This window comes from Arachis duranensis, chromosome 8, assembly GCF_000817695.3.
Source record: "Arachis duranensis cultivar V14167 chromosome 8, aradu.V14167.gnm2.J7QH, whole genome shotgun sequence".
Lineage (NCBI taxonomy): Eukaryota > Viridiplantae > Streptophyta > Magnoliopsida > Fabales > Fabaceae > Arachis > Arachis duranensis.
This window is the reverse complement of record NC_029779.3, coordinates 32207923-32222964: the sequence shown is the minus strand read 5'-3', so window position 1 is coordinate 32222964 and position 15042 is coordinate 32207923. Positions and strand designations below refer to the sequence as shown.

General features: G+C 35.9%; 1 protein-coding gene across 2 annotated transcripts; it reads right to left on the bottom strand.

The window, feature by feature from the left end:
* Positions 1 to 2623: 2623 nt before the first annotated feature.
* Positions 2624 to 9652, bottom strand: LOC107462180 (uncharacterized). 2 transcript variants are annotated; one of them, XM_016080744.3, is made up of 19 exons: positions 9455 to 9652; positions 9265 to 9302; positions 9123 to 9145; positions 7038 to 7144; positions 6895 to 6946; positions 6710 to 6794; positions 6428 to 6518; positions 6011 to 6049; positions 5812 to 5879; positions 5613 to 5675; positions 5439 to 5494; positions 5271 to 5344; positions 5020 to 5112; positions 4828 to 4929; positions 4522 to 4602; positions 4330 to 4421; positions 4199 to 4214; positions 3291 to 3401; positions 2624 to 3201 (listed from the first exon to the last, which is right to left on the bottom strand). In XM_016080744.3, exons 1-19 carry the CDS (start codon positions 9578 to 9580, stop codon positions 3088 to 3090), a joined length of 1431 nt encoding a protein of 476 aa, XP_015936230.1. In that variant the 5' UTR covers positions 9581 to 9652; the 3' UTR covers positions 2624 to 3087. The 2 variants fall into 2 exon arrangements, with proteins under 2 accessions (XP_015936230.1, XP_052109160.1); XM_052253200.1 differs by having other exon boundaries at positions 4330 to 4418.
* Between the last annotated feature and the right edge of the window lie 5390 nt (positions 9653 to 15042).

The window sequence follows — 15042 nt, the reverse complement described above, 5'->3', positions numbered from 1 at the left end:
GACATTAGTAGTGCAAATAAATTAAGATAAAATAGAGGCAACGCTTATTATTTCTAGGTTGGTATGATCATGCTTGCCCGTGAAATCCTACTTTAGGACTTAATGTGCCACAAAAAGATGCCTCGACATACTCATGAATCACGATGCTAAGTTTCAACTGAATAGAAGGAAAAACACTAGCGATTTTTATTTACACTTAACACCCGTGATCTCAAAAAATACAAACACTAGCAAAGAAACCCTTCACAACAAAACACACAATGGCGCCTCCACCAGAAGAGTGATGGAGGAAGAAGTAACCTTCATATGAAAAAAATTCATATAAGATCATATGTGATGTATGCAGACATCAAATATGGTAAGATATGCACTGTGGTCTAGCTTCAGCACCACAATTTTCACGGTCACAGGACGCACATGCAATTGGATTATCTGCCTTAACAAGTCAACAATGCAATGCAATACAATGTAAATTTTTTTTTTTGTAATATCATGTATACTATACTATATGAGATAGTAGAGATAAGAATCTAATTTTAATGCGCGGTCAATGTAGAACAGTTTTATACATGCATCCAATTATATAACGCCACATCAACAAAAATAACTACCTTTTACATTGAGCGAATGGTCATTGAAAAAAATAAATGTGATTAGACGATTGTGTAAAATGTTTTAAACTGTCAATGCATCAAAATTAATCTCATAGAGATAAAGGCAAAACACTTTTCCTAATATAAAATATAGGATGAATTATGCAAAATTCTATCCTATAAAAGGTTATATTCTATACAGTGCCCTTTGTTTTGTCATGCATACACTAACCTCCCAAGAAGATGGGGGATCATGTCATGTTTATAGGAACAATTAGTGTTCAAATTTTATTAAATACAAATAAAGAGGTGTTATGCGCAATATCACTTAAACGAGTGGCAATTAGTATAATTTACTCTATATATAAAACTAAATGAATGAAACAAAAAAACTGACCTATTAAGTGCATTAGAATCAAATTCATAATTTTGTTTTGTGAATTGAAATGACGTGATTGGCTAAGGAAATAAATCTGACATTTAAACCCTAGTAATAGCATCACACGAAAGTTTGTCAACTAGACATAATTGTAAATTAGTCTTAGCACCTAAGTTGGTAGTGATGCATATCTGCATTGGTCATCAGATATTTTTTGGTCATTCTCACTCATTAAAATTGATTCATGTCATGGGGGTTCGGCTATAATTTTATGTTGGTTGCCGAAGACCTAACACAACCCTCCTCCTTTATCCGGGCTTGGGACCGGCTATGTACCGCTAGTGTAACATAGGCGGAGTACAAGGGAAGAAAATCAAAACTTTGACTACTATCGAAGGATTCGAGACTTCGAGGTAAAAGAAGCTCTAAAGCAGATGAAAAATGGCAGGGCAGTAGGACCTGATAATATCCCGATTGAGGTTTGGAAGGGTCTTGGAGAAAAAGGCATCAACTGGTTAACCAAACTTTTTAATGAGATTTTAAGGTCAAAGAAGATGCCTGACGAGTAGAGAAAGAGCACCTTGATACCTATCTACAAGAATAAAGGGGATATACAAAGTTGCGAAAACTATAGAGGGATTAAGCTTATGAGTCATACTATGAAGTTATGGGAAAGGGTGATAGAACGGAGGTTGAGAAAAGAGACACAAGTAATAGAGAACCAATTTGAATTTATGCCAGGCAGATCTACCACTGAAGCGATATACCTATTAAGAAGAATGATGGAGAGGTATCGTAGTAATAAAAGAAATCTACATATGGTGTTTATTGATTTGGAAAAAGCGTATGATAGGGTACCAAGGGAGGTCTTATGGAAGGTTTTAGAAAAGAGGAGAATAAGAATCGCATATATTCAGGCAATTAAAGACATGTATGATGGGGCCACAACTAGTGTGAAGACTCAAGGTGGTGTGACAGAGGAATTCCTTATTGGTATAGGATTACACCAGGGATCATCCTTAAGTCCATACCTTTTCACATTAGTCTTGGAAGTACTCACAGAGCACATCCAAGAGCCTGTGCCATGGTGCATGCTTTTTGCCGATGATATCGTTCTTATGGGAGAGTCAAGAGAAGACCTAACTAAGAAGTTGGAGTTATGGAGAGAAGTTTTAGAAGTGTATGGTCTGCGCATAAGCCGTAGCAAGACGGAATATATGGAATGTAAGTTCAGTCTGAGAAGGGAAAACCCAATATAGAGGTGAAGATTGGAGAAAACATCCTACGAAAAGTTAAAAGTTTTAAGTATCTTGGGTGCATCATACAGGATAATGGAGAAATTGAACAGGATGTAAATCATAGAATCCAAGCAGGTTGGTCAAAATGGCGGAGTGCATCTGGTTTTATATGCGACAAAAAAGTGCCTTTAAAACTTAAAGGTAAATTCTATCGCACCGCTATAAGACCGGCTATGCTGTATGGTACGGAGTGTTGGGCGGCTAAAGGGGAGCACGAACATAAGCTGAGTGTGGCAGAGATGAAGATGTTGAGATGGATGAGTGGTCATACGCGATTGGATAAAATAAGGAATGAAGATATAAGGGAGAGAGTTGGAGTAGCACCCATTGTGGAAAAGATGGTTGAAATTTGATTCATGTAACCGACCCCATTTAGTGGGACAAGGCTTTATTGTTGTTGTTGTTGTTTGTTGTTCTCACTCATTAAAATTGGAGCCGTTTTCAGGTACAAAGGTTGGTAACATTTGCAAGTTGCAACTGCCAACTAACAAACACAAGAAAAGATTGCTCCCACTGACATTCACAGCTAAAGAAAATTGTAATACACTAAAAACCATTGAAGAAATTTCCTGCTATACATTAATCAACACTTTAATTTGTAAACTCAATTAGAGTCTCCAGAGTGTAGCACACGTTTCTTGTATGAAACATAACATTAAAAATCACCTTTCAAACAACACAGTGACCCTATTGACTCAGCTATATATTTTAATTGTGGAAAAATGTAAGTACTTGTAAACTTAAATAAGGAAGAGAAGCAGCAGTTTACTCACAAAAATAAAGGGGGAAAATGAAAGGCCAAAAAAGTGGATAGACCTCATATACATGCAGTGTATCGACGTTTCTTCTTCTCTGGTGTTGAGTGTATTTGTGCTTTGATCCCATATGTTTTTAACTGAAAGTTTTCAAAAGCATCCGAAATAGCTTCCACCTACAGGATTGCACAAAGCAGAACATAAGTGACAGCCGATTTGAACAGGTAAAGAAGATCAGAGTATAAATGGATTTGATTCCACTGACCAATTCTGGCTTTTTGGCATACACCCGAACTATCATATCTTGATAAGTTGTTGGCAGCAGGTGGCTTACGCGGTCATTGGAAATTGTAAATTTCTCATCACTATCATAATCCTGAATGGATTACTTAACACGTTAATGACTAAATGCAATATAGCAGGTGGCAAAAGACAAAATACACCTTCAGGTTTTCCATACTTGAAAGTGTAGTTCCAAACTTTCAATTAAACAACACTATTGCTCATCTCCAAAAACTTAAGAAAAAAAAAGAATTTAATGATAATAAAAACAGAGTTTGCTGAAATCCAGTATATTACCAAACTATTTAATACAATTCTGTCCTGGCAGAAGCTTGAAAAGTTTTCCCACAAAACGTTCATGAAACTATGTACTAATGTGAAGAATCCTGAAACACCACCTACCATCCTACTGCTTTGATATGCAACTTATCTTGCTCAATCAGAGAGACTTTAAATCATATAGTTGTATGCTTTTAGGGAGGAGTGTGCTAAACAACTTTGAACAATGAAAGTGTCCGTCCAGCCTTCTTATTCAGTATAAGCTGATTATGCAACTAAATACATTTTTGAGCTCTCACAGCAACATTTGTATGTGGACACTTGTGCAGAAGTTACTTTTTCAATTATTTATTTAAAAGAAATGCATCCAAGAGCAAAGTAGAAGCTGGATAACTAAATTGGTGTATATCCCAACAGATTTAGTAATACATACAAAGTAGACCTAATTAGCTAGAAAAAAAACTAAAAGAAAATATAAATTATAAATGTCAAATAGCCTTCAGGCAAGGGGTTTACAAGTCCAAAGATCTTGGCACCACCAAACCCAAATAAAATATAGTAAGCTTATTGATGAAATGTGTCGGTAAAATAAAATAAGGTTCATTGCTGTACCTTGAAGAAGTTAATGCTGCAAGAGAAACACACAACAAAAGGTAAAGACGAAGATTAGTTGTGTAGATGCTAAAAGGAAGTTAAACAAAAAAACTGTATTTCGACAAGTGTTGTTGCTGATCATTGAATACCTTTCAAGAGGATTATGTTTCCCACGAGTTAAATCAATTTTTACATTAGAAACAGCGACGTCCTCCTCTCTGAGTGTACCTCCACCACTCTTCTGTCATGGTATTTACACGAAAACAATTTGGTCCGCTGATTGAAATTTAGAAACAAGCAAAAGTATATGCCAATGAGAAAGTTTGAAACAGATTAGGGACCTGGGAACAGACAATATCTTGGGCAGTGACCTTCTTAAAGTTTTCCACCATATCCTTTGGTACAGCATACTCATTACAGAACTGCAAAAAGAACAAGATAAGCTCCTGATCTTCAACAACAACACGTAGCTATAATTGAATAGACAGAAATAGATGATCCACACTAACTCTTCAGGCTGTATGCAAGTTTAGATACAGACAGAAGACTTAGCATAGTTTGTGCAAAACATATGCGAAAAGATACTCATCAATGGATCATTATTGCATGGAATTTTAAACTCAGAAAACTAACTAATAAAAACATGCCTGGTACAGATTCCTTCTTCGAATGCGCAGGATCAACTCTCTAGATTCCTTTAGTTCCTGAATAGGTGCTGTCTCAATTGTTTTAATTATTGTGTCATCCAGCTGCATTTTGTTTTTATTCCTAAAAACATTTTATATTTTATGGCTCGATAAAAGATTTTATATGCATGTTTTTAAAACAGGTTTATTCACCTTCCAGTACTCAGAAGGATTTAGAATGTGAGATGAGATCTCCAAATAATCATTTGCTTGAACAAGTGCATCAACCACCATAAGTTCTATTGCCTGAAAAGTGAAAATATCGAGACGGGATTAGAAACAGTAAAAGCCAATACAGTTATGTTTATGGATATTAAGACTTGGACAAGAGAAATCAAAGAAAAGCAAGAATATCTGCCATAACAAAGAAATATAGCTATTAGCTTCCTCTTAAAATATCATACCTTTACTTTTGGGTGAGTATAAACTGTTCTGTACAGATCAGCTCGAGTGGAAAATAACTTATGGATGCTCAAATCTACAAAATTATACAACCAAAAGACCAGAACAATTAGAACAATATAATTAAATTAGGAACAAAGGCACTAAAACAATGTTTGATATACACTAACATTCCTTTGCACGATAGCAAATCTCATCATCCAAAACCCGCATGGTCTCCAATAATCTGAAAGTCAAATTATAATTTAAGATACCAGAAATGATATGTAACCTCAGTTTACTTTCTTGCTAGGAAAATTATCTAATAAGTGACATGAAAGTTGTTTTCAATAAATTCATGAAACCTCTGAAATTCAAAGTTGCAACCCAGACCACAAGCTCGACAATCACGGGCAATATAATCAAATCTGCAAGTCAATAATATATATTAAAAAAAGAAAAAGAAAAACCATTACACACACAGTCACTGCATTAAAGAGGAAGGATAGAAAAAAGTATATATACCACATAACAATAATAATTATAACTTTCCTGCATACTTACTTGTCAGCATCAATTCCATTTCGACCATTTGCAACAATATCATACAAGAAACCTTTCTCAGTTGAGCTCTAAATAACCCAAAACAGGAAAGATAACAAGAAAAAGAGAAAGATTCACAATTAACACCTATTATAAGAAACAAATCAGTCAATATGTATTGAGAATAGATATTTTAAAATACAACAATAAAAAATCTTACTCGGGGAAGAGTAAATTCAGAGCTTGCTAGTATCATCTCCTGTCAATAGTAACAACCCATCAAGGAAAAAGACAGAAACCTATTCCAAACTTTTATTTGTTGGAGTGAATGAGTGATGCACCATGTTCTCATGCTGATTAACAAGATATTTAAGAAAAGCAATACATGCACAAGTGAAGCTCTGTCAACTTAGAATCTCATGCAAAGGGAATGGACATTGGAGAATGGCATCAAAAACACCCGAAAGATGTCTTGAAAATGTACAAAGCAAAGCTTCCAAGTCTACTTCAAGTAGCACTAAATCTTATACAGATAACTTTATATACTAATTTAGGTAATGATGCTTTGGAAATAATAATTCAAAGACACCTAATAAAACAAGAAAATGGTCGTTGTAAATATTGGCATTTGGCATACCTTGACTCTTTTTATCATCTCAGGATCAACATCAATGTGATGTTCATTAACAATATAATCTACCATATTGACTGACATTTGTTCATGTGACCTAGAACATACAAAATATAGAACATATTGAGTGAATAATGATGATCATGAAATGAAATCAAGAAAAACCAGATGAAATGCAGATAACTTTTTCAAGGATTTCAGACAAATAAATTATAAAAATAGATATCTCTAAATTAGCCTATTGTATTCAAGAACATATAATTATAAACATGAGAGAAATAGGAGTACCAGTGAGAACCATTAGTAACTTTGGGAAGAAATTCACGTTCAAATAAGTGACTGAAAGGCCCATGCCCAATATCATGCAGAAGTCCTAAACAAACAAACAAAAAACAAGAAAAAAAGATTACGAGATCACTTAAAAATAAATATTGGATAAGAATCATAAAACAGTCCTAAGAACCAATGCATACCTGCTAGTTTAACTGTTTGCATATCAAATCTATTAATACCAAGTTCCAAGCCCTGAAAAGATCACAATACACATGCCTCTATGAGTATGCTCTCAAAAATTTCTATTTATACTCTCAAAAATCAGTGAAAATAAAATTTATACTTGAAAATTTTTAAGCATTTCAATGGATTGACCAGCAAGCCAATACACGCCAAGAGAATGCTCAAATCTAGAATGGACAGCACCTGGATAGACCATATTTGCCAAACCTGAAACACAAAACAAATTGATCTATTGAAGAGTTCATACAAACTTAATAATAGAATAAGCTAGAAAGTCTCAGCTAGGCTTTGAGAACTAGCAGCAGTAACTACCTTCTGCTAGTATATAAACAGAGAAGTCACTCAATTAAGGACTTCAGATTCATATTACACAAGTCAGGAGAAAGAAAAAAAAAACACACTCTTCTCTCTTTCTCTCTCTACTTCTCTGTCTTTTCAATTCTATATTACTTAAAATTCGAAAAACTGTTATCAAACCATTTGGAAGTTTCAAACATTAGCTTACTCCAACAGTCCTCCTTTTAGTGGTAACAGGAAAAGTATAAGAAAGCACTTTGCTGACAGTCTCTCATGAGAGACCTATTAAATACTTCTAAAGATCCTTTTCTTATCTAATCACAGACGCCAATGTCCGTCTTTTTCCTATTGATAGAGATATGTTAATCAGTGTTAATAGTTAGTAACAACAAGAAGAAAGACTTATCCCATTGTGCCCTATCATATATCATATTTAGGGTGAGACCATTTATACATATTTAATAATTTTCAATAATTTCCTTTATACCATCTAGATCTCTGTCTGCCTCTAGCTACTAAACACCGTCCATCTTAGTTACATTCTGTACTATGGCTTCAACAAAAATTTCTACCACCTTTTCCTTAAAAGACACTAACTAGGTTTTTTTCTCTAATGCAATATTCCTAATACAATATTGTCTAACGTATGTCCACCCATCCACGTTAGCATCCTAAACGCTGCAAGATTAAGGTTATTTTCACTTAATTATTGTTTAATATACAATCGCACACAAAATCCTTGGTCTTATAAGTTGGCAGAAATTTCTCCTTTGATCTTGAAAGATACTTTTTCTTTTATTACAAATAATGCCTGCAGCATCCTCCATTTCATCCATGTAGCTTGAATTCTACGATTCTAATTCTGTTATCCTGGACAATGGATCCAAGATACTTAAATTGTTTGGCTTGTGGTATGGTATCGTCCCAATTTTCATCCATATTAGAATTTGTGCATCTATCACTAATTTATATTCCATATACTCCATTCTACTTCTACTTTTACAAAAATCATTTGCTTCCAAGTTTGGTCTTGTTAACATATACGAGTATACAAGTACTAATAAAGCTTCCGAAAAATAGAAATAGCCACCATGCACTAACTCAAAGACCTTCAGTTCACTATAGACACTAACTTTAATGAAAATTGGTATTAATGGTTATGAATAATACATTTAAAACCTAAGAGTACAGTAGCAACATCAACATTTCAATGCAATTCTCCAACTGAGGAAATAATAGAACCAAACAAACTTATCCTCTATTCAAAAGTAGAGTCACATAACTGCCATTTATAATGACACATAATATATCCTAATAAGTAGTTATAACAGTCTGTTATCTATTCCATTAAATATAATATAAGCTGCTATCTGGTACTTAATAGTCTGTTATTTATTCCATTTTAATGCAGTGATAAACTGATACAAACTGTCACAGCATAAGCAAGTTAATAATTAATTAATAATTAATTTTGTATGCCCAGCCCAGTCAAATCTAACTAACCTCGTTGTCCACACTCTTCCCCTTCCAATTGTATACATTCCATAACTTCTATGCAGAGAATTCAGCATGCCAATCACCGGCATGAAGAATTCTAAGCTATCTACAGTCTTCACCATTGTGTTAAAGATTCTTATCATTTATTCATTAAATAAATAAATAAATAAAATAAAACCAATTCTTTTCATCCTCTCTCTAAACTCATCCATTCCAAAGATTATCTTAGCATATAGAAGTAAAAAAAATTCAACAACAATGCATAATGCTCCGAAACAAAACTCAGAACATGTAAGCGTGCAAGCATGTCTCAATTCCAATTTGCAAATTAGCTTCTAAACCACTTCCTGAATAATATCTATTGAACTAAATAAACGGGGATTCAACTCACCGAGTTGTTTCAATTCGCGAAGCCTGCAATTTCAAGCAAATAAAAAATAAACAAAAATTAACAAACAAAGGAACAAAAAAATAAAAATATAAGACTCTGGAAGTGACACAGTTGAACGAAGAAAACAAAATCCCGAACTTGCCTCTGAAACTGCTCAGTGTCAATGAACTTCAAACTGAGCTGCAAAAACAGAACAATCACAACAATAAACGCCTTTTGCATTGTAACATGGCGGAGAATTTCTAGTTTTCGAAATTTCAATCACAAAAGAATTTTAATGATAAGAAGGGGAAAAAAATGGAAAAGACGAGAAGGAAAAAAAATTGAATTACGTTGTCAAGGTAAATGTTGCCATGGAGATTGTCGTGGACATGCTTGGAGGGCCTGAGATCGCGGGCGGAAACGGCGTCGTATGAGTGAGGCAACGCCGAAACATCGCCGTTGCAGCAAGCTCCCATGCTGCTGCTTCTTCTTCTTTGCTTGCTCACTCAGCAAACGCGTGTCCGTGTTTATGAGAAAGAGTGAGAGTGTGGCTCGAAAGGAAACAGAATAGTGGCTTTTTAACTTTTTATAGTATGAAGTGTGTGTGTGTGTGAGAGAGAGAGAGAGAGAATGCTGCTGCTTTGCTTTCCCTTGTTTCTTCGCTTCGGTTTCGTAATAGTAACTTACTATTAATTTCTACTTTTTAATTAGGTTAAATTATTAAGTTAGTCTCTATACTTTTAGTAAAATTGTAAATTGGTCTCTACAGTTTAAAAATTTGTAATTGGGTCCTTGAAATAAATTAAAATTTGTAATTAGGTCCCTACCATTCAAACTCTGTTTGATTTAACAGAATATTCGACAACATATTCGCCCCTTGAACATGTGAGTTGCACGTGCAGAAGCTGGACAGACAAAAGACTCGTTATTTCTTAGTTCCAAATTTTTGTAATGACCAAAAATCCCACTGAGACCCTTCATTATCCTCGCGCTTCATCTCCAGTAGAATATGTCTCTGCTCATGCTTCCCTTCCATCGTTGGAATTGATCGTCGAGTATGGTTCGGACTGTGTGGAGTTGCTTTCTGATTGATATTGTTGGCAGCTGAAGAGTGAAATGTGCAAGAGAGCAATACTAAAACAGGTAAGAGTTCATAACCCCCAGTCCGTTCACAGCTGTGAGTTGAATGTTATGGTTTGATTCCATTTTTTATTTTTATTTTTTCAGTGGAGGTTAGAGTATCTACTGTAGTTAGGGTTTCTCTGATAAATCTATTTTTTTTGGTAGCGATGGGAGATTCTGTGTTTATCCTTGATCTCTATCATGGTGGTCAGATGGTTAGCAAGAAAGGAGGAAAAGAATACCTTGGTGGAATGATAGTGGAAGGGTTACAGTTTGAGTTAGATAAGTGGTCATTACAAGATATTGTTGCAGCGTTGAAAGAAATTGGATACACAAGCAATGCTAAAATTTGGTGGAACGAACCTGGAATTGCATTGAAGGATGGTCTTAGGGAGTTGAAGTCTGATGGAAATGCAATGAGAATGGGTAAGTTTGTAGTGGAACAAAAGACTAAACATTGCCATGTGTATGCGGTTAGTGGATGTAGACAAGGAAATGGGGTTGAGATAACCTCAAATGATGAGGACTATATACCCTCTGATGGTGAGTATAGTGGTAATGATTTAGTTGAAGTAGAAGTGGTAAGTCAATCAGACTCTTCAAGTGAAGATAACAGATTTGATGACAGTGCTGACGATGGTGATCATGAGGATCATTTTGGCTTTAATGTTGAAGAAGAAAACCAACAAGGTCAGCATCCGAATGCCTTCGGAGGTAACAGTGGCTCATTAGGAACAGATGATAATAATGTTGATGTGGGAGTTGGTGTTAAAAATAACACAGGACGGGTGACTGAAGATGGAGTAGAAATTGATGTTGGAGATATTTCTTCGGGTTATGATACAGAGTCATTGGACAGCTATGATGGAGATTCTGATGAGCCCGTAAGAAGAAAGAGGTATCCTAGATATAATGAAACTGACATGAGTGTTGATTATGAGTTTTGGCTGGGGACTGGGTTTAAATCTATTGCTGAGTTTAAGGAGGCTATTAAGGAACATGCATTATTAAATGGGAGGGATATTAAATATGTCAAGAACGATCAGGTTAGATGCAGAGTCAAATGCAAAGGTTTAGGCAAAGAGTGTCCATGGATGGCATTTGCAAGTAAAGTAGAAAAATCTGGCTGTGTTAGGCTGAAGACATTGAAGAGCAAGCACACTTGTGGGAGGAACTATAGTGGCCGTCTTGCATCCAGCAATTGGATTGCTAAGAAAATCACCAATAACTTAAGTAGAGGAGAAGATATGAAGCTAGGGACTGTAACTCAAACAATTCAAGATAAATACATGGCAAATATATCTGTGTGGAAGACTTATTGGGCAAGAAGAAAGGCAAGAGAATTTGTGCATGGGAAGGCAGTGCAGCAATATGGGAGGATCAGAGACTAATGTGCAGAGATCTTGAGAGCAAACCCTGGATCGACATTGAAGCTGAAGTTGGATAGACCCTGTCCAACAATCCAACCAAGGTTTGTATGAATGTACATGTGTCTCGATGCTGTGAAAAAAGGGTTCCTGGCTGCTTGTAGGCCTATTATAGGACTCGATGATTGCCATCTGAAGGGTGATCATGGACAACAATTGTTGGTTGCTGTGGGCAGAGATCCTAATGATAACTACTTTTCCCTAGCAGTTACAGTAGTAGAGGCAGAGACTAAAGATTCATGGGCCTGGTTCTTGGAGTTGCTACTTCAGGACATTGGAGACTTCACAAACAAGAAATGGGTCTTTATATCAGACCAGCAAAAGGCAAGATATTAATTTTAGTTTTCTATGAACTCATTTTTATAATTTTTTATGAATTTCATTCTTACTTCAGCTGACCATTGATCACTTGGTAGGGGCTGCTTCAAGTATTTCATGAAATGCTTCCGAGAGTGGAATATCAATTTTGCCTTCGACATCTCTATGCCAACTGTAAGAAGGCTTTTGGTGGGGTACAGTTTTAAGGGACTTAATACTTTCTACTGCTAAAGCAACTTATGTGGAGGAGTGGAATAGAAAGATGGATCGTTTGAAAGAGATAAATAAAGAGTGTTATGACAAGTTGGCAGCCCTGGATCTTAAGGTATGGACTAAATCTCACTTCACTCCATATGCCAAGAGTGATATGCTAATGAACAACATATCTGAGGCTTTTAATGGATGAATTTTGGAAGCTCGTGACAAGCCCATTTTGACCATGTTTGAGTGGATTAGATGTTATTGGATGGGGAGGTTTGCTGAGAAGAAGAAAAAGGGAGCTAAGTTCATGGAAAAAATACTGCCCAAGCCTAGAAAGAGGTTAGACATCATATGTAGAAGGTCCATGGAATGGCAATCTAGGTGGGATGGGATTTAAAGTATGAAGTTTCACATAAAAATAGGATGATTCAAGAGAGGTTTGTTGTAGATTTGCTAGCCGGTCCATGTAGTTTTAGGTTCTGGGGACTGGCTGGCATGCCTTATCAGCATGCTTGTTCTGCAATCTTCATGAAAGGAGACAACCCTGAGGACTACTGCAGTAACTATTGCACACCAGCAGCATATCTGACATGCTATGGGACAACACTCAATCTAATTAATGGTGAAAATATGTGGCCAAAGGTCGAACTTGAGACAATTAGACCTCCAATTTTTAGGGTCAAACCTGGAAGACCTAGAAGAGTAAGGGTTAGAGAGCACGATGAGGATAGATCACAAACTAAACTGAGGAGGAGTGGAACATCAGTTACCTGCGGCAACTGTGGCCAATATGGACACAATAGGAGACATTGTCCCAATTCAAACATAATAGGTATCTGCCTTTATATCATTACTTCCTCATAGTTTGGTAATTTTGTACTCTATCACTAAGCCTGTGTGTTCTTGTTTTCAGGAAACAACCCTGGATCTGAAATTATTGCTTCTCAGGGTAGTGCTCCTACACCTGCTCCTCATGGTAGTGCCCCTGCTCCTACTACTGCTGAAACTTTCACCACTAGATCTGCCACTGTTAGCCAAAGAGGAAGGGGAAGGGGAAGGGGACGTGGCAGAGGAGGATCCAGACCTGGAAAGGCTAGATTTGCTACTCCTGCTGATGCTGTTTCTCAGCCTGCACCTGCACCACCTGCATCAGCTACAATTGCTCCACTAGTGACTGCACCAGCTTCACCACTGCCTGCACCAGATCCAAGAAGTTCCACAGCTCCACCACTGTCTCTTCCAGCAGATCCACCACAACATGCACCAGCTCCAACAAAGTCCACAGCTCCACCACTGTCTAAGACAAAAAATTTTGGTGTGAGGCACAGTGAAAGACTTAAAATAGGTGTGAGAAAGGCAAAAGCTGGACCAAGTGAAACCGTAGAACTCACAGCATATTACTTTTTTAAGTAATTATGACTTAGTAGTATTAGTTTTTTGGCTGTGGCTGTGAACTTTATTATATCCTATGTCCATGTACTGTCAGTGGCTTATGAACCTTTTTTGTCGAACACTATTTAGGATGCTTGTTTTGTTTTGTTGCTTTTGTTATATTGGGCATGTGGCTAGCTATTTTGGAGGGACCACTTTGACTATTATTTAATATGAATGTTGACTACTTTACTCTGTATTATGTCTACTAGAGCTTTCTGCAAAGGGACGAAATGAATGCAAATAATTTTTTAGAATCACTTGTCATTGATAAAAAAAGATGATTACATTCAGCACTAAACACTATTCAAATATACTACAGATACACTTTTTCTCCTAACTCATCAAACTTAGTTAAACCAATACACTACAAATATTACCACCAACACACAACTCAATATCATCTTCTGCAATTGTTTCTGTTTCTTCATGTCACTCTCCACTCTGCCAGTTTGTTGTTGGAGCAATGTAAAATCAGAATGCAATCTTCCTACACTTGCTTCTATGCGTCCTATCTCTATATTTAATCTATCTATCTATCTTTCTTTCTTGTGCCTTTAGTAGTGCAGCATTCATAGATTCATCCAACCTTACAAAATCTCCACCATGTTTTGAGCATCCCTCTGTTTGATTTCTGTGTTGGGTGCATTGAGATTGAGCCCCAGCCATGTCTTCTTCATCAATCCATTCAAAAAACTTGCATCTTCTATTGGGACAGGATATAAATCTTCTATTTGGGTTCATCACAGTACTGGAGGTTCGGAGTGTCAGCAGATCTCCGCAAAAGCAGTGAGTCCTTCTCCCCTTTCCCATCACCTCTTCCTCTCTATCAATCCACTCAAAAAAATTACACTTTGGTAATTTATAACAAGCAACAAATTTTCTACCTGGGCTGTTCATAGACGACGATGAGAGCACCACCATCTCTTTCCCACAGAAGCATTGATATATTCTCTTGTTCATACTCCTGGATGTTGAGCTTCCTTTGGACAATTGGTTTGGGTCCATCACAGCTCGAAAAAAACCTTCAACCCTAACAAAAGGACACAGATACTGGAGGAACGTTTTGAGAGATCGTTATCTTCTCTTTCAAAGTGACTCTTTAGAACGTTATGAGAGATAAGGGCATTCTGGTAAAATAACATCATTTAACGTCTCTATTCATGCTAAACGTTAGTGGGGACCCAATTACAAATTTTAATTTACTTCAGGGATCCAATTATAAACTTATAAACTATAGGGACCAATTTGCAATTTCATTAAAAGTATGAAGACTAACTGTATAATTTAATCTTTTAATTAATACGTATAGAGTTAAAATTTTGAAAATGATGCATATTATGGTATTTATATATTTATCTAATTTACTAAAAAAAATAAAAATTAATATTTAATTTAAAAAATATAAAAATAAATAATTTTTAAATATTTAAAATTTA

What these genes read in the sequence shown, in the direction of transcription:
- LOC107462180 (XM_016080744.3), bottom strand. Translation starts at nt 9,580, where the DNA reads ATGGGAGCTTGCTGCAACGGCGATGTTTCGGCGTTGCCTCACTCATAC. An exon ending in GCAAACAGTTAAACTAGCAG is followed by an intron (nt 6,795 to 6,894) that starts GTATGCATTGGT and finishes TTGTTTGTTTAG; the next exon opens with GACTTCTGCATGATATTGGG. An exon ending in AATGGAATTGATGCTGACAA is followed by an intron (nt 5,676 to 5,811) that starts GTAAGTATGCAG and finishes ATTGACTTGCAG; the next exon opens with ATTTGATTATATTGCCCGTG.